Here is a 20000-nt window from a genome sequence, read left to right as displayed (position 1 = left end):
TTTTATATATCAAAGCTACTACATGTGAAACAAAAGTAACAGCTAATGAACTAAGTGTCACAACTACAACAATAGATTACACAAAATACATAACAAGTAGAATTAAAAAGCTTCCCTATGGAGACTACAAACTTAGTGTACTGAATTGAAAATTGAACAACATCTAGACTCTGGCCAGCTTGCTGTCCATATGTTACTCTGATCATCTTTCTAGCCAACACCGAGGCATTGCAACGCTGAAGTTGTACTGACAAACGTCTTCTCCAATGTGTCTTAGAATCTGAGGAATTGTTTCTTCCTTCTTCATCTCTGTATAGTTTGGAAAGTTTATTGAGGAATGTTGATGCTTCTCCCCACCCACCAAAGTGCTCGAAAAGTAGTGGAATAAGGGTAGGAGTGTACCCTCCAGGCAACTGCTCTTGAGAATGTTTGCTATGTTTGATGTCTTCTCTTCTTCTTGCTGCAGTCCATTCATAGTTGCTGCACTTCGCAGAATGCCCTGGCTCCAGGGGTGAGTAAGGGCCACATCAAGCTCAACATTTCCCTACATGTTGAGTCAAACACAACAATGTCTGCTCTATTGTTGGATGTGGTATATCTATCTTTTGGTTCGATTTGATGTTGGCTTTGTAGACTGCTCATGCATTCAAACCAACATAAAACAACAGAATTATGAGACCAAAATGGGCCTCCACCCATTTTGCATGTTGTCTGTCTGTCTGTCTGTCTGTCTGTCTGTCTGTCTGTCCATTACGTATATTTTCAACATTGAAACCTACATACAACACACTAAGCAAGTTCTACTGTCCTCATTGCACTTCTATCAAACTAAAACCTACAGTCAGTTGTCTGTCAGTCTGTCTGTTTGTTTATGTATATGTATGTTTGTTGTTTATTATATTTTTGTTGTTTTAGCTACGTAAATGGTATACAATGCAAAATGCTGATAATCACAGCAGGATTCAGTGCCATGAGGCTTACGTTTATGAATACACCGTGAAGTCACCCGCGTTTGTTGATGGCAACTACGACAAAGAGAAGAATCAGTATTCTACGTGGGCCGAGAGTGTGTAAGTACACACACACACACACACACACACACACACACACACACACACACACACACACACACACACACACACACACCACATTACAACCCACCTACCAAACCCACATTCATGTGGTCACATGTCAACCTCCCAACTTCCTCTTCTAATCAAATCAACCAAAGAAGCCCTTCTCTAATAACCCTTACAACCACAGCCTCATCACCTTTTCCTCCACTCATCAAATCATGCACTATAAAGTCCCACCTGCAATAACAACAACCCCCACTTGTTTCCCACACAACATGCCTTAGTCTAATCGCCCTCTGCAGACACCAATTTGAACTATGACGGATGTAGCAAGGCTGTCACTGACTCGCTTAGTTACCTACAAGAAATTCTTTGTTTTTTGGTAAGGCTCTTTAGGGAAGAGGAACCAATACAAAGTCATGTCTTCCAGTTATGTAGTAATCATGCTTATTGTATGGGTTACAACTGTGAGTGTAACATTATAATACATAGAGGTAAATTAAAGCAAATGACGTTGAATGCTTGTGCATGACTTCTACTGGCTCGCTTCCAAATTGAATTTTGTTTATACAGTACCACAGAATGCCAACAAGGAAATGAATGTACAATGTTTTAGTAGAGTTTGATGCCACTGGATTAGGTATTTGTTTCTGAGCTGTGGAGGATCATGGGCATCAATGATCTCCAAGTGTAAAGATCTTGTTGTGAAGATCTCGAGAGCATGGAATGTTGTCATATATACTACATGTGTATGTCTATACATACACATGCTGCGTACATGTAGATACATATAGACAAATGGATGTACACACACGCATGCGCACACACACGCATGTGCACACACATGCACACACACATACATGCACGCGCGCGCGCACACACACACACACACACACACACACACACACACACACACACCACTCAGACACACACACACACACACACACACACACACACACACACACACACACACACACACACACACCACTCAGACACACACACACACACACACACACACACACACACACACACACACACACACACACACACACACACACACACCACACACACACACACACACACCACACACACACACACACACACACACACACACACACACACACACACACACACACACATGTACATGCCCATGGGTTGGAGACTAAAATCAGTGCCCTTGTAATGATAATACAGTACATATACACACTCATTACAGACTATTAGCCTCACAACCTACAACTCTCAGCATCTACCGCTGATCAAAAATCATCAAATTTGTCTCTCATTTCTAACCAAAACGTTTTCTATTCCTTCCAGTTGGGACACGCCGACTGTCGTCATGTATGTTGTCTCGGACGACCAGCTGGAGGTACACCAATATTATTCACTGCCTGTTTGCATTCGTTTTCTGACGTTTTTCTTTGTGTGTTTGTCTCTGTGTTCAGGATGTCACCCTGGGAGTCGGTTGTATGGTGTTGGTCGTCTGGTTCGCTCTCGTTTTCTTCGTCACTCGACGAATTGAGAAAGTGTTTATCGAACAGTAGTGTGTTACACATGTTAGTCTAGCCGCATTTTTACACTCGTGTATGATTATGTTTATAGAATTTGTCGATTCAATATAATAATGATTGTTGTAAGGTAAGCCGCGCAATGTTTAGGCATCCAAGGCAAATTATTTATATTAATTATTGAAGTAGTGGTCTTCAATACGCGCATTTTCTTCTATTTGTATAAAACAGTAGTGCGTTATACGTGTCGTGTTTTTACACTACAGAATTTGTCCATCTAATATATTAATTTTTCTGTTAAGCTGCGCGAGGTTTAGGCATCCGAGGTCAAATTTTAAGTTATTTTTTATTAATGTACATACAAATAACACACTACTGTGTTATAAAGTGAAACATAAAAGCGTACTAGAAACCATCGCCACTACCGGTACATTCATGTATGACTAGTGCAAGCCGCGCGAGGTTTAGGCATCCGAGGTAACTTTTTTATTTTTTCAAATTATTGTTATTAATGTACAAATAACACACTACTGTGTTATAGAATAAAACATAAAGCGGACTAAAAACCATCGCCACTACCGGTGGCGGTACATTCATGTATGACTAGGTTCACAGTTCAAGTGTAAGCCGCGCGAGGTGTAGGCATCCGAGGTTAAAAAATTTTAAATTATTTTTATTAATTAATGCACAACTAACACACTACTGTGTTATAAAGTAAAACATAAAAGAGTACTAGAAACCATCTCCACTACCGGTACATTCATCCATGACTACAGTCAAGTGTAGGCCGCGCGAGGTTTAGGTATCCGCGGCAAATTACTTAGAATTTTCTATTACCAACTTTAGCTTAGAATTTTCTAGTAAACCGGGTTGTGGTGGTGACCATTTGTGCTACGTGTTTCTCGATTCTTTGTAATCGGTTCGCGGAAGTCGATGTCGTCAGCGCAACCGCAGTGAACCGGCTGTAACACGCGCACGTGCGGATGGGGCGTGGTCATCCACTTGTTGCTATCGGATTTCTTGTGTCACATTTCTCGCATTGCTCGTAATCGCAGCGTCGTGCCCGACCAGCCACTCGACTCCCTTCCTATCAGCAAGCACAGACACAACAGTTTCAGGTAAGAGCGACCGTTAGCAAGCATAACAGCCGACCAGAGAGTTTTACATCCTGGAGATGTGCCTCTCGTTAACTCCAACCAACCAGCGATGGTAATATAACTCAATCAGCTGTTTAGACGCTTTCTATTTGTTGTTAGAGTCCGTTGACGCTTCGAGCGTCTCATTTCTCGTCTCACGTTCGAGTGCAGTGCGACGCCCACGTCTTGAGTTTTTACCGAATTTGCGAACGGCTCGTGTGAGAGAAAACCTGCAAAAACGAGGTTAGCTGAGTGCATTGTGTTGTCTGATTCGGTTGTTGGCGTCGTCCCTAGGGTATCGCCTATTGGTTGTCTTGGTAAAACCGAGTTGGGGTGTGTCGCTGGTGTGTAGCATCTTGCTACACATTCGTAGGGCCTTTTTGATTGGTTCTCTCGGCATCAAGACGTCCGTAGCGACATTTCGCTGTACACGTTTTGATTGTTATCGTTGTCCCTAGGGTATTACCCATTGGTTCTCTCGGCATCGAGTGTAGGCTAGGGTGTGTGGCTTGTGACATTGTAGCAACATCTCGCTACACATTTTTTCGCGGCCGTGCGACTTGCGTCTCGTCTTTGCGTGTCGAATCGTCATGATATGCGTTGGTATTTTATTCCTCTGGCTTCTGGATGTGAGACGGAGCGTTGAGCTCGTTTGTTGAGATTCTAAAAGATGAAGGTTTGGAGGTCATGGGGTGTGGGGTTTGAATTGTGAATGTCATTTTTCGGTTGTGATTGTTACACATAAGGTAGCAAAATGTCGCCCACAAGTGCCACCACTCACTTCCGCCGCATCTGTTTGTTCACTGTGTTTTTGTTGTTTATTGTGTTTGTTTGGTTTCAGGATTGTGGAATGGAGAGACGCGTGCGTGCTGAGCCTGAGCCAGAGTCAGAACCCGAGCCCGAGCCTGTACACTATGATAATCACTCTGACTGTGATGGTGCATTGTTCGAGCCTCAGCCCGAGCCTCATCCCGATTGGTCGTCTGCAATGAAGGAGTGGGGAGCTGCTTGGGAGGTGCATGTGTATGTCTATGCGATCGCATTCATTCTGTTGGCTCTGACTGCTGCCTATCTGCTCACCAAACGGAAAGAAGGACGATTCAAGACTGGGTACTTTTTGACTCTTCAGGTGTTGCTGTTGATCATCGGAGTGACACGATTTATCAGTCTGGTTATCGATCCGTACGGTTCGATGGATCCGGTCGCGCTACCTTTGCCTCTACAGAGATTTATTTTCGGGTTGGCTCTGCCTTGTTTGCTCTCCTCGTTCTCGCTCATCTTTCTGACTCTCGTCGAGGCATCAAAAGTTCGCTTTGTGAGCCGAAATATAATGAACTGGAAAGTGATCGGGATCCTCTGTTTGGTGCATTTCGCATCGAATGTCACAGGAGATTTCCTCATCTCCTATAATATCAAGCCAAAAATCATTGGGTTGGTTTGCTACTTTTATCTCTGCTTGTGGGGCCTTTTCATGTTCATCGGATTTCCGGTTGTCGGTCATAAGATTATTTGCAATCTGATTCACACGTCTCGGAGCGTGAAACGACGAGCAAGGAAGGAGCCGCTTTTGAAAGTCGCTCGGCTGACGTACTGCAGTGCGATGTGTGGAGTGTTGTTGCTTGTTGCGCAGATCTACTTTGTGTTGGATGTGTACGGAAAGGCGAGACGAGACTCGAGCAACTGTCACTCTGATCCGTGGCTGTGGTGGACGTTTCAGTCCATTGCTCGACTTGGTGAGATAATCATGAGCATCTTGTTGCTCTATTCGACATATGATCCTAACCAGCAGTCGTGCATTCGTTGTGTGTTGTTCAAGTCATGCACCATCGAACCAAAGCAAGACGTACAAATGGAGAGACAACAAAATCGAACGTTTGTCTTGTCACACCAACAACGCAACGGCAATAGAGCTATCCAGCAAGAAGCACAAATATCTGTCGACAGCGGCGTTTATGTGACTGCGGAGTTAACCAATGTTGCAGTACTAAAGCAAGATGACCATCCGTCTGAAACAACAGTTGAAATCAATGATTCAGTAGGAACACCTCAACCGTTGCTCAAATCGTCATGTCATCATTTCATCAGTTACCAGGACGTTTCCCTTTGTGCAAAGAAGAGTTTGTCTCCTTCGAGATCGGTTTCTGCTTCCGCTGTTGGCAAACCACCCAGTCCACTAATGAGACGAGATACCGAGACAATTGAAATCCCATTTGACTGCGACAGTCTAAGTGACCAAGAGTGAGTCCAATGGTAAGGGATGTATGACGTATACGCGTTGAAATTGTCAGAGATTTATTAGTATGTTGCCATGGCAACAGAACTTTTCTAACGATTTAATTATGTTCAGTCATATTAATATAATAACATCAATTACTGTGAGCATGTAGCAACCTAGTCAGGTGACGTCATCGATTGGTCTTCTGTAAAGTGCCTCATCACCGATTACCACAGGACGGCTTGTATCCTAGCAACTCATTCTAAGACAAATTTAAAACAAATTTCTAAACATTTGAAATAAAATTATGGAATTATTTTCATTTACGCATGCGCACAATTTGCAACATTGGTTACCTGACTGCCCGCATGCTCAAGTGATCCATGAAGAAATATCAAAATATGAGTCACGAGATCTTCCAACTTGATCTTGGGTATCACCCATCCATCTTTGGCGCTCCCCGCACTTTCGCACGAGAACAATAACAGTCACGTGAGAGCAACAACAGTCACGTGAGTTCCATACCTCATGCATTGCGCATAATATTAGAATAGTAATACACATCAAATGCTCTACATCTTGAATACTAAGTTAACTAGTTGTACGGTATCCGTAGGCGCCTCGCGTTCGTGAGTAAAACGTCCAACGGAGTTTCAGATCGCCTACTGAAACGACGAGTCGTAGCTATACAATACAATACGTATTTGTTGAAACCCTAGCTGTCATGCAAGTAAACATGCAAACTTCCTAGATTACGTGTATAGGCCTGGTATAGGTAGTCGTCGTTTTGCGATCGTGATCAAGACAATTGAAATGTACAGTCTAGGTATGCACTCGGTTCCGTTGTAACTGTAGAGTATATATGGACTATATATAGTAGCAGGTAGATACGGGTACTGTGTAACTTGAGGGTGCGTGGTGTGAGTCTGACAATAGAGCCACGTGGAACCGCAGCCTCTCGTGTGTGTACTAGGTAATACCTAACAGAGTCGTAGAACACGACACAGTAACGACAGTGGTATGGTATTTACTGACATAGAAATTGATATCAGCAAACATTGACTATCAACAGTGTTAGATGCAGCACAGAGTAGTAAAGGATTGATTGTAGTATGGGACGTGTGAATAGTTGACTGTAGGTGGCATTCAACTCCTGAAGGTGTTTCTTGGTTGTCAAGTACACACAGTCCCTAACTACAATACAAAAGGATGAGGCGACGAAAGTTCATGAAGCATTTTCTTCGCCGTTTGGTCACTTGCACGAATCATTTTTAGACTCATCTGTAGTCGGACACGGAAACGATTCTTAAGGTAGGTCCTATCATGAAACGTGGTCGTGCACGTGGGAAGGAGAAATTTGAGATTTGTGTACGTACACACACACACACACACACACACACACACACACACACACACACACACACACACACACACACACACACACACAAGAGCTCGATGAAGAGCCATATAGGACCACGCCTCTTTCTGTTGTACCCGGATTAGAAGCCTCGCTACGCTCGGCAATTAACAGTTTGCACAAATTTTCTGCAGGGGGTTGGGCCAGCTTTTATAGTCTCCTAGTTTGGCATCAGACGTCTGTGTGAGACTCATTTCCACCTTCTAGGATCTAAACTAACATTCCAACTTTTGTGACTACAATATACTATTTCTGTAGGCCTAACTGCTTTTACACTAGACATAAATGTATACACACTAATGGTACCACCTACTGAGTCATGGATGTCCAGTCCATCTCATTATCTGATTGCTTTGTGCAAAGGAAGCTGATGGTGGTTAGCAAGCTTTTACGCTGGCTTGCGTTTGTCACGTAAGTGGCAAAACAAATGATCACAGACATCCCACTCCCTGACTCCAGAAATGCAAACAGACAATGGAACCGCATTTGTTCTATTAACAGCCCTCGTCTGCTAATAACAGCTCTCACTCTCCACTGTTATTGCCAACAGGTAACTCTAAACTGTAATGCTCGAGTTTAACTGATTCGATCACCAGTAGTAGGTGTGCACACACATCCGGACTGGTCACCGGATAGTGATATGCATTGATGAGATGGCGTGGCCTTCAGTACCGAGCGGTTATTTGTTTTAGCTAATTGGACACACACCGTACTGGAAATATGTAACGCAGACGGATGAGACATTTGATCACACTGTTGCCGGGCATCGATATCTACAACCTCAATTCTGGTTTCAGTCTCATACTCAGAGAGCACACACGTACAGCACCACACGACATCACACGCCAGCAGGACAGCAGAGTAGAGCACAGCTGCTTGTAAAACTCGGACACCCTGTTGAGTGGCTTCGCCAGAGTGCATGCAGGAACACATGAACAACTCAACAAAATGCAGTCCCTTGATCGACTGGATGGATGTCGACTGGGCGATGATCTCGATGCTTTCCAACTCGACGTCATCGAAATGGAAGGCTCAGTATCTCTTCAGTGGCCTCTTCTCTGGCTTTCTCTTTCTCCTCGCTCTGGTCGCTCTCTTTCAGAGCAAATCGACGTTTGTGAGAAACATGAATCGGTCTCACACACGATCAGTCGTGTGCTACTTCTACACACTGCAGGTTCTCATTGCTGTGATGGGTTTGAGTCGCTTTCTGGTGCACACCGTGAATTATGCAACTGATGGGCGGCTCCTCGACAAGGCTGTAGAGGCCGTGTTGTCTGGCTTCAGTCATCCGTGTATTACATCAGGTTCATGTCTTCTCTTTATTGTTCTACTTCAGTCTGTGATGCGATTGCGACAGCTCAGGTGGATGACAAAGTCGTGTCTCTGTCTGAAGGCGATATTTGGGATTTGCTTGGTGCACTTCGCTGTGAGCATCACCGGGCACTTGCTGGTCAAGTATAATATCGAGAAGAGTCTCAACATGCAATTGTGTTATTCTTTTTTTGTTGCTTGGGCTGGCTTCCTGTTTCTTGGCTTTCCGATCGTTGGCTGTTACTTGAGGCGAGGAGCTCAAGGTTTGCATCGTAGCAGCATTTCTGAGGCACTCCCGGGTGCAACGTTGACAATGGAAAGACAGACAATAGACACTAAGTATGACATCCAGTATCGCCGACTTGTCATTCTCACTTCTATCTCGTCAGCGACCGGATTTGTTCTCTGCGTTCTCTACACGTTTGCTCTCGTTCAGACGGTGATATGTGACATTGGGTCGGACATAAGTTGGTGGTGCTTCTCGCTCGTGACGAGACTCGTTGAGTTCACGCTCGCCACGCTGCTTCTCTTCTCGACTGTGAAACTTGGCAAGGAGGGCATGCAGCTGTACTGCTGCTACACCATGAGATCCACAGTGAATCAGCCACACAACGCACTCGATCGGAAATGCATCAACGAGTACAGACATTGTAAAGTACAGGAGATCAAAGAGATGGACAGCACACCAGAGATGGACAACACACCAGACAAGGTGTCATCGTCTGACTCGGGTGTGTTCACTCCATTTATTCCTTCCTCTTTGGATGAGGTCATATGTAATGATGGTAAATTGACTGCTGACTCCTTGTCTTCAAGCCAACCAGCTGCACCATGCAAAGAGGCAGGCAACATCAGAGAAGTCCAGGAATAGGCATTCGTTGCCTGCTGTTTTAATCGACTAATAGAGTTAATGTTGTAGATATTTATAGATGGATTACTAGTGATGTTGATATTAATATACAATTATTATCCAAAATATTTGTGCAGTACAGTGAAAGTCGTGTTTGTATCGTATTAAACAATGACAGCCCCTAGGGGTAGTGCATAGTCAAGGTTCAAGGTGTGTGTGTGTGTGTGTGTGTGTGTGTGTGTGTGTGTGTGTGTGTGTGTGTGTGTGTGTGTGGTGTGTGTGTGTCAATTTGTCTGTTTGTCCGTCAGGACTATTTTAGTCTGTTTGTCTAATTTGTCTGTCTGTCCGTCAGAACTATTTTAGTCCGTCTGTCTAATTTGTCTGTCTGTGTGTCTGTCTGTCCGTCCGTCTGTCTGCGTGTTTGTCTTTGTGTCTGTCCGTCCGTCCGTCTATCTGTCTGTCTGTCTGTCTGTCCAATACATATATTTTCAATATTGAAATCTACAATCAACACAACTAAGCAACTCTAGTGTCCCAATCGCACAAAATCTCTACCAACCTAAAACTCTACAGAAACCAGCCCTCTAGAGGGCTGAACAGTAAAGCACATTAATAATTGTGTATATTGTTCATTCTCTTCACTTTCCTTGTATGTTCCAGTAAGCAGGATGTCTTCCTGGTAATCACTCTAGCTGTTGTCTTGTACAGTCTTGCAACTCTAGAGTGATTTTTAGGAAGTTGTCAAAGTTGTCTAAGTGCAACTTTGATGACTTTACATATGATACAGACATTCAACATTTTGTCCATTGACTGTTATTGTTTTGCATAAAGTTAGCGCTTGTTATCGGTAGAGTAAGCTAGCGTTCAAATATTACTCTGTGTCTGTCTGTCTGTCAAATTTTCATATATTTTTATACATCAAAGCTAATACAAGTGACTGTCTGTCTGTTGTGTCTGTCTGTCTGTCGTGTCTGTCTGTCTGTCAAGTCAAGTCCATTAGTTAACTACAGTAATGACTTTGTTGTTTGCAAGGACTGATTTGTATTTTAAAAATCCTAGCCTAGGTACAAGTAGAATCTGTATGAGAATAAATTGTCTGTCTGTCTGTCTGTCTGTCTGTCCAATACATATATTTTCAACATTGAAATCTACAATCAATACAACTAAGCAACTCTAGTGTCCCAATCGCACAAAATCTCTACTAAACTAAAACTCTACAGAAACCAGCCCTATATAGGGCTGTACAGTAAAGCACATTAATAATTGTGTATATTGTTCATTCTCTTCACTTTCCTTGTATGTTCCAGTAAGCGGGATGTCTTCCTGGAAATCACTCTAGCGTTACATTGTTGTAACTGAACTGATAAACGTTGTCTCCAATATGTTGTAAAATTGGATGCATTCTGATGACCATCCTCATCATAAGACATGAGAGAAAGAGTCTTGAAAAACGGTTGAGCCTCATCACCCCATCTGCCATAATGTTCAAATACCAAAGGGATTGCTGTTGGTGCATACCCTCCTGGTAGCAGTTGGGAGTCATACTTTGTATGTTTGATCTTTTCTCTTCTGGATGCGGCAGCACCATCACTATAAGCAGCTCTAGATAGGATGTCTTTGCTGAATGGATGTGATAGAGCATGCAATTCTAATTCTGCTGCTGGCATGCAGAATGATTCCGCAACATAGATGTCTGGCCTTCCACTGGAAGTGGTGTAGCGATCTTTAGGCTCAATGTAGTACGGTACATGTAGCTGGCTCAGACAACCTGCCCAAACAGAAACCATACAGTTGTGAGACCACACTGGTCCACCTCCAAATTTACAAGTCAACAGATGATACCCTTCTCTATCGATCGTTTTTCCACATTCACATTCGTACTCATCTGCCAACAAAGGCAAGGGCATCGCCATTCCCAACCTCATGAATGCCGGAAATTTCCAGGTAAAATTGCGAGATTCTGGGTTGATGGAGTGGCATTTAGCCAAGAGCCTGCACCTTTTCCTTACAAGGAACGTAATCTTGCTGAATCCTTTCCAGATTCTTTACCCAATAAAATATTGGCTTGAGCTTTCATGACCTTATCTATCAGATGATGCTGCAGACGCTTAGTATTAGACAATAGATTATTCATTGATTGATCAGGATCTAAACATTCATGAAGAATGTGGCCTACAGAATTTTCAGGACTCTTCGAGGATAAAGTTTGATATTTCTTGTAATGATGTCAAGCCAAAACCACCATATCTGATAGTCAAGGTTGCTTGCTTCCACTTTTCATCAGTAAGGGCAGAAATTTGTAACAAATTTGAAAACGTAGAGCGAGATAGATGATCATGAAGAACTGCAGCAGCTTGCATGCTTTTGGGTTTAACACTTCGAGATAAGTAAAACATCCTTGGTAAGTGACAGAGTCTTAGCAATAACATAGCTTCTTGAGTTCCTAAAGTGAGTGGTTGATGGCATAAATTTTCTCCATGTTTTGCAATAGTAACACATGCCTGTGACATGAAATCTTCCTTTCCAACAGGAATTCCCAGAATAAATATTCCTTCTGTTGTGATAGGAATAGATTTATGTGACTCGATCTCAACAGATGAAGGGTTGTAAATGTCACACTTGGTGTCTTGAATGTCCAAACCAATATTATGGAACATAGGCTTCAGGTCTTCAAAGACTGCCAAGACATTATCAGAAGGGCCTACTAGAAACACATCATCTAGATATGCCAAGACCACTACACAAGGATGATCATTCTGCAATTTGGTCAACAATTTCTGAATTGCAGTAGCAAACAAAACTGGACCCAAAGGATCCCCTTGATGTACGTATGCCTTCTTCAGAAGACAGTATGACAGGGCTGTCTCCTTGCAAGTAGATAAGGGGACCAAAGCCTGCGTGCATTTGGTTGTCATGGGGAAACATCTCACCCAATCTTATGAGAATCTAGCAGCAACCGAACATGATGAACCAAAGATCGGCTCCACCATCTGTGGCAATGCCATGCTGTAAAGGAGCAAAGAATTTACTAAAAGAGTCCTTGTATTAAGAACAGATAGTCTTTGCAGTTATTCGTCGAAACACGTCACCTATTGCAATGGGCCTCACATCTCCTGAAGACTTGGGCAAAGCAATAAGACGAGCTGCACACAATAGCTTTGTTATTGGTTAAGGAACTAAGCCAGCTGCAATAATAGAGCAAACTCTGAAAAGGTTCTCAGCTGTGAACAAGTCAGATATCAAAACTCGAAGATGTTCCACTTAGACTCGAGCCTGGCTCGATCTCCCCGCCTTCGTCATTCCCCGGATTGTCAATCCTCGCCGTTTCAGACCGCCCTCAGGAATTTTACGTCATGTAGATACGGTTTCATGGTCACATAATAACATGCAGATTATCTAGGTAGTTGTAGCTACTTGCCTATTTTGTTTCCCGGAGGTCTCGAGCCGGATGCCTCAGTCGTTGAGAAATCGTGAAAGAGCAGGTATGTTTCGTAGCTCTGACAGCCTGTACATGTAGGAAGTTTATAGACATAACCTAGACGTCTCTAGCTATAGGTTATTAATTATATAAAGCTAATTCACGAAGTTATCTCTCCAGGTTCAGTCGCTGTTGCCTCCCACTTTCCAGCTCGTCCGTTTGCTGCTGTATTTTCTCCAAGAGGTCGACTACATTTATGTTTGTGCTAGGAAGGCCAGAAGAACACGGTCTCCTAGAAGAGTCGTGTGCTATATCGTCGTTCACACGCTTCCTTTTCAGGCCGAAATATTTGTAGACACTGTTTCCTTGGTGCTCTGTCTTCTTTCTTTGTACTCTCCGCCCAAAGACATCTCTGACCACCTTTCCGACGTCAGCTTCGAGTAGAGGAGGCTTCTGGTGTGATTGCAATAGTATACTTACTTCTTCTTGGACGTCGTTTGTCAACGAACCTTCAGACTGCGTGCGGATCTCATAATGATTTTCAAACCTGCGTAAGTTGTACGTTTGAGATCTCAATGCCTAGTGACGGATTCCATCGGTGCGTCTAGAATAATTACCATTCGTGAAGTAAAGCTGTAGTGACACCAACGGACTGCTCTTTGGTCTGCATGTCAATTGCACCCTACACTGGGAATGATCACCGACTGAACACTATACACTAGAGTGGAGAGATCTCTAGGCTGCTCGACTGAACTAGCAACTAGCATGCGTGGTCGCTAGCTACCTAGTAAAGAATGGAATGTTTTGACGCCCCGTTTCCTTGAAAACCTGTTGTTTTGCAGTTAGACACTGTATGGCCTAGCAACAGGCACGGCATAGGCATACGTATTTACACTGAAGAATTGGATACCACTTACTAACAAATCACGATATTACTAGTAAATGCTCGGTTAGCATTGTGTTTGGCGAGCGATGGTGTTCTGTCTTTACCAATTCGCGTAACAATGGTTGCGTTACTTAGCAATAGTTTTTGTCAAACAAACCCGGGAACTCAGGAAACAGACTTTCAGTTGCTCTTCTAAAGTATTTTGCGTTCAATTAACCGATTCAGGCGTTCAATTATCCGTTGCTTACGGCTGTTGTGCAACTACAAGCTGCGACCACTAGACGGATCCCGGGATCCGTTTATGTAACCCTGTCTGTTAGAAGGTATGACCTCTTCAAAGTTAATTGCACCAGAAGAAGGCGGTCTGAAACCAGTCTCGAGGATTGACAATCCGGGGAATGACGAAGGCGGGGAGAGACTGGCTCGAGTCTACCAGCCACTGGGTCCACATCCTGGTCCTTTAGGAGCTTTCTTTATGTTGGTAATGAATCGATGTGATGACTACTCTACAGGAGACTCGATAAAAGGATCTGGTAATTGCTCTTCAATTACTGAGGACTTCCTAGGGTGTTTGCTGAAAGCTTTTGAATAGTCTCCTTTGTTGCTGGTGCCAAGCCAGAACTTGTGAGAACTCATGCTGCTCTGGATAGTTCACCACATCTGATCAAACGGAGCGCTGACTTCCTGGTTAGATCTTTAGATCCTTTTCTACCTTTCGATGACATCATCTGGCTGGTCTTGAGATCAATCAACTGATCCCATCCGAAGTTCTTGAAATCATCATATGCTCCAATAATACACTTATTCTTCGTTTTCCCACCTCTTGCGGGAGGAAACAACCGCATCCTAGGAAGCAGAAAACGCAATTTCCACGCATCTTCATCACCAGGGTATTCACTAATCCTAGCTAGGACGGGTCCACAACAATCTAGAAAACGAGATTTCATCTCTGGCGTGATGACTTGGACAGATCTAGGTGGCGTTGCATGTAGAATGTTTTCTATGGATATTCCTCGAACATATTGCCATGCCGCAGATTCCAACGACGTACACGTCGATGAGATAAGACCCGGCTTGATGTCATTCGCATCCGCTGCCACAGCAACATCAACATCTGGTGTATGTGATGAAACCGAAACAGATTGAGAAACGACAGTAGGCTTTTCCTTACTAGATTTCGAACGAACTTTGCATTGCACCAGACGTTGAGTTAACTTAGCGAACCATTTTTGGCAGAATTGACAGCGCTGAAGGCCCAAACGCGTGACGAAGCAATGCGGTAGGTCATCAGAGCTGTGACTTTGGCGAATGTGATTCAAAACTCGCTGTAAAGATCCTTCAAACAAACACGAACGGACAGGGCAATTCTCCCGTTCCGAGAAAGTCTCAGACATGAGCAAAAAGAAGTAAAAACAGATCCTTCCTTTCCTTGCTTCCAACCGTTCAACATCCGGGATCTGTCTGTCTGTTTCTGTCTGTCTGTCTGTCTGTTTCTGTCTGTCTGTCTGTCTGTCTGTCTGCCTGTCTGTCTGTCTGTCAAATACATATATATATATATATATATATATATATATATATATATATATATATATATATATATATATATATATATATATTCAAATCCAAAGAAATTTCCATCAAGAGCTTAAAAGCTAGTCTCTAAGGAAAGGTCCTCTAAATCAACAACAAACACTTAAGGCTACAACAGATGACCCCATAGGGGGATCAGAATACATTTAACCACTTAGTTTAAAACAAATTGATATTCGTCAAGGACACTGCAAGATTTTTGTCCAGCTGAAATTACTGCCATCTTCCTAGAGATCACATTTGCATTGCATTGCTGCAGCTTGATCGAAAATCGTCATCTCCAGTCTGTCTTGAACTCAGCAATGTTAGATCGTCCATTGTCATCCCTCCACAAAGCAGAGAGGACCCTCAAGTACGCAGACGCTTTCTCCCCCCCCCCCCCAACGGCCAAAATGTTCGAATACAAGAGGCACGACAGTTGGCAAGTATCCACCGGGTAGTCGTTCCTGGGCGTACTTGTTTTCCTTGATTTGCTCCCTTCTCATTGCCGCGCTTTCCCCAGTTGTAGCTGCACGAGGTAAGATGTCTGATGCCCTTGGATGAGCTAGTGCCACGTCTAACTCGACGTTAGAACCTGTCTCCGAGTCATAAACTAGGATGTCAGGCCAATTGTTCGAATGTGTGTAGCGGTCCCCAGGCTCACACTTGTGGGGCAGACGAACTGAACTCGGGCACTCAGATCATACCGAGTGACATCATCGAATCATGAGTCCACACAGGGCTTGCCTGTCTGTCTGTCAATACATATATTTTCAAACATGAACTACGATACAATAGCAATAACCGCTAATTACTTGTCTGTCTGTCTGTCTGTCTGTCTGTCTGTCTGTCTGTCTGTCTGTCTGTCTGTCTGTCTGTCTGTCTGTCTGTCTGTCTGTCTGCCGGTTGTCCGTCCGTCAATCTGTTTGTTTGTCTGTCTGTAAGCCTGTCTGTTCATCTGCCAATCTTCATATATTTACACATTCGTCTGTCTATCTTCATGTCTGCAACGCTTATAGAGATAGTGCGTTTGACGTCACAATCACGTGATATCCCGGAAGTCGCCATCTTACGTACTAGCATGGTTACGAGTTGCTCTGTTTTCGGCTGCCACGATCGTAGAATTCAGGGCAGCAACATACGTTTTTAGTCTATACCGGCTATACCAACCAGTCAGGGACCTGAAATGCGTCATTTGAGCAACAGACAACGTGCAGCGTGGATCTCCAGCCTAGTCAGAAAGGACTGGAAGCCGTCGCAGCATTCGCGTGTTTGCTCTGAGCACTTTCTGTCTGGTAGAGCTGTCATTTCTAGTATGTTCTGTACTAAAAGAGTAATCTATGCTACTCTGAATAATTCTAGGAAAGCCATCCTGTGTGTATGACTCAACTAATCCTGACTGGGTACCATCTGCAACGATGGGTTAGGTTGCTACGATCACTTCCAGTAGAGAGAGATTTGTTCGTCTCAAGAAAGGTCTAGTACACCTAACAGCATACAATCATATACAACATCATGTCACTGCAATTCATGTCGGGAATGACTTCTTGCTTCTCCGTCCACAGTTGAGCCTCCGTTCTACCTCTTTTTAGGCCCTCGGGTACAACTTTCTCCTCGTATCGCTTCTGCGATTCGTCGGAGAGGCTTTTAGACTTCTGTTCCATAATCTCTATTCTAAGAATTAGCTTTATCGCTCTCGACCATCAGACTACGAAATCACGTCAAACTCGCGAATTCACCGATAAAATTTGGTTTAAATCTTTCGCAATTAGTATACTGTTGCCGTACTATCTAACACACAGTTGAACGTCCTTGAAATGTTGTACAAACCGCCGTCGCAAACAGAGATACCTGCCGAGGACAGAAACTTGCCCCCTAAAATGGCGGCAAATACGGGTACTACAGGGAATGCCTACTCCCCGCCCCCCGCACGCACTATTTCTATTGAATCAGACGCGTCACGTGACAATTCCTCACGTGCCCTTCCAATGACCAACCAACCGTGGTTCCACGGCCCGTTGAGTCGACCAGATGCCGAGCAGCGTCTCAAGCAGCTGGACATGAGGGACGGACTCTTCCTGGTCAGGGAAAGTCCCCGAAGTCCCGGATCAATAGTCCTCTCCGTCTGTTTCGCACAGAAAATGCACAATTTCCAGATCAGCGAGGTGAGACACAAATCACAGCAACAATGGTAATGATTTGATGCTGCAGTGATATGCAGAACGACCAATAAAAAGGAGGAAATGATTTACGCGTGGGCGTGGTCGTTTATGGTCTGATGTTGCTACATCATTTTTGTAGCAAAGTGGCTACAAAGTGGTTGTTTGTAATTAATATTAATTGATATTAATTAATATATATTTTTTAGAAGTTGTTTGAAATGAAATGACGATTGTATGTTATTAGATAATTTAATTTATTAATATTATTTAAAGATTATTGGATTTAATCAACTGTATTTTATTTTTTAATTAAAATATTAATTTACAGTTTTAATTTAGAATTAAGTTTGTATTAATCAATTAATTAATTAATGTATTTTGTTGGTCAGAAATTGAGTGGCAATGGTCGGCAGTTGCACATCGATGATGGTCCTCTCTTTTCTACGTTGGATGATTTGATTGGCTTTTATCGATCTGGAATTGATGGTTTGCCAATACAAGTATGGAGTGGAGTGTAATGGTTGACTGTATTTGTTGTGTTCATCAATTTTGTGTTGTTTGTTGGTTTTGTGTGCATAAGGATTTAAGTTTTGCTGACTAGGTTTAGACAGACAGACAGACAGACAGGTAGACAGGTAGACAGACAGACAGACAGACAGGTAGACACACAGACACACAGACAGACAGAAGACAAACAGACAGACAGACAGACAGATAGTGTGCTTAAAATGTATTGAAATGAATGAAGATAGACAGATGGCCAGATGGACAGACAGACACACAGACAGATAAACAGACAGTCGGATGGATGGACGGACAGACAGACAGACAGACAGACAGACAGAGATATACAAACACAAATTTTGACAGAAAGACAAACAGAGAGACAGACAGACAGACGGGCAGATGGACAGATAGACACAAAGACAGATAAACAGGCAGTCGGATGGATGGATGGATGGACAGACAGACAGACAGACAGACAGACAGACAGAGATACACAGACACAAATTTTGACAGAAAGACAAACAGACAGATGAATTTAAGTTATTGTGGCGTAAATGCATGTCGGTAGCTTTGCAAAGGTGTAATGCTAGCATAATTAGCAGAAAGTTGGCAAGACTGGGACATTCTTCATTCGCACGTAGTTAAATTATGGCGTCGGCCGTTTGGGCCAGACTAGAATGTAGTAGTGTTGTTCTTTGAAAATATATGTATTAACAGACAGACAGACAGACAGACAGACAGACAGACAGACAGACAGACAGACGGGCAGATGGACACACAGACATACAGACAGATAGACAGACAGACAGACAGACAGATAGACAGACAGACAAGCAAATTACAGACAAATAGACAGACAGACAAATAGACAAACAAACAGACAGAAAGACAGACAGACAGACAGACAGACAGACAGACAGACAATAGGGTTGTTGTCTAAACAACAAAAATTTTATTTTATTCATTTTGTTTGTTGTTTAGTTGAAAACTCATTGTCCCAACAAAAGTATTGCTTCACCACCCAAAAAGATCGGATCCTATGAAGTCGTTTGGCTCGCCACAGAGAACGAGAAAAAAGACGAGAAATCGGCAGGACAACAACTAGCAGCAGAACTTGAAGCTCTAACAATAGAAGAGTAATCAATCATTCTACAAACATTGCCTATGTTTCCCTCATTCTTGTGTTTTATTTAGTGGCGAAGTTGCAGGTCAGACGCGGTGCTAAAGTTGACTGTTTACGTTGGTGTTGAATTCAATTACATGTGAATGTCAGCACTATACATACATACATACATACACACATACATACATACATACATACATACATACATACATACACACACACATACATACATACACACACACATACATACATACATACATACATAGATACATACGTACATGCTCAAGTCACATAATTTGAGGAAGGTCACGTGATTTACACTCCGCGCATGCGCATTACGCACATGCTAATTATTTGATAACAATTGCATGTTAGTACAAACTGTCGGTATTTAGTATTGCATGAAGATTCGTTGGCACGTGTAATTGTATTGTGGTTGTAATTTGTGTGCGTTAGTGACTTGTAATATGGGAGCTTAATTACATGACCTCAAATTTAGAAACATGCAACAACTGCTTCAATATCCATTTTTGTGTAGCAATATTGACCACTTATACAATTAAATTTTAATTTTTATTGATATTAATGTTTACACATAAACAATTTATTATTTAATGATATTTGTGATTGTGAATTGTTTTAGCGTGTTTTGATGTTTTGATTGAAGCGTGTGATTTGAATTTGCAGTTGAGCGGCAAAAGTTGCTAAGCAGAATGAGGCGATCGAAGAAGGCTATACACACAGCTGTGAACAAGGAAGAGGAATCTGTGAGATTTTGTGTTTGTTGTCTTAGCTGTTGTGTGTTGCTGTGGATCGTGATTA

The 20000-nt window shown here is 42.9% G+C and overlaps 4 protein-coding genes across 4 annotated transcripts in view; all 4 read left to right on the top strand.

Annotated features, from left to right (window-relative positions):
• LOC134176866 (nicastrin-like) overlaps nucleotides 1-2802 on the top strand; it is an 11207-nt gene extending 8405 nt beyond the window's left edge. Inside the window, exons 19-21 of the mRNA XM_062643542.1 lie at nucleotides 916-1070; nucleotides 2394-2445; nucleotides 2522-2802. Of these exons, the coding sequence (XP_062499526.1) occupies nucleotides 916-1070; nucleotides 2394-2445; nucleotides 2522-2620 (306 nt within the window). The 3' untranslated portion in view covers nucleotides 2621-2802. The remainder of the gene's footprint in view (nucleotides 1-915; nucleotides 1071-2393; nucleotides 2446-2521) is intronic.
• Nucleotides 2803-3588: 786 nt separating this feature from the next.
• LOC134177416 (proline-rich transmembrane protein 4-like) lies at nucleotides 3589-6099 on the top strand. The gene is made up of 3 exons (XM_062644192.1): nucleotides 3589-3702; nucleotides 3841-3963; nucleotides 4562-6099. Exon 3 carries the CDS (start codon nucleotides 4571-4573, stop codon nucleotides 5960-5962), a length of 1392 nt encoding a protein of 463 aa, XP_062500176.1. The 5' UTR covers nucleotides 3589-3702; nucleotides 3841-3963; nucleotides 4562-4570; the 3' UTR covers nucleotides 5963-6099.
• Nucleotides 6100-8283: 2184 nt separating this feature from the next.
• On the top strand, nucleotides 8284-9651 carry LOC134177801 (uncharacterized). Its single transcript, XM_062644583.1, has one exon. It carries the CDS (start codon nucleotides 8284-8286, stop codon nucleotides 9532-9534), a length of 1251 nt encoding a protein of 416 aa, XP_062500567.1. The 3' UTR covers nucleotides 9535-9651.
• Nucleotides 9652-17261: 7610 nt separating this feature from the next.
• The window catches only part of LOC134177079 (tyrosine-protein kinase Shark-like), a 5983-nt gene continuing 3244 nt past the window's right edge, over nucleotides 17262-20000 (top strand). The window contains exons 1-5 of the mRNA XM_062643782.1: nucleotides 17262-17551; nucleotides 17938-18048; nucleotides 19037-19191; nucleotides 19250-19263; nucleotides 19866-19945. Coding sequence (XP_062499766.1) covers nucleotides 17267-17551; nucleotides 17938-18048; nucleotides 19037-19191; nucleotides 19250-19263; nucleotides 19866-19945 — 645 coding nt within the window. The 5' untranslated portion in view covers nucleotides 17262-17266. The remainder of the gene's footprint in view (nucleotides 17552-17937; nucleotides 18049-19036; nucleotides 19192-19249; nucleotides 19264-19865; nucleotides 19946-20000) is intronic.

Source organism: Corticium candelabrum, chromosome 3, assembly GCF_963422355.1.
Source record: "Corticium candelabrum chromosome 3, ooCorCand1.1, whole genome shotgun sequence".
NCBI lineage: Eukaryota > Metazoa > Porifera > Homoscleromorpha > Homosclerophorida > Plakinidae > Corticium > Corticium candelabrum.
The sequence above is the reverse complement of the archived record's forward strand: the minus strand, read 5'-3'. Positions and strand labels throughout refer to the sequence as shown.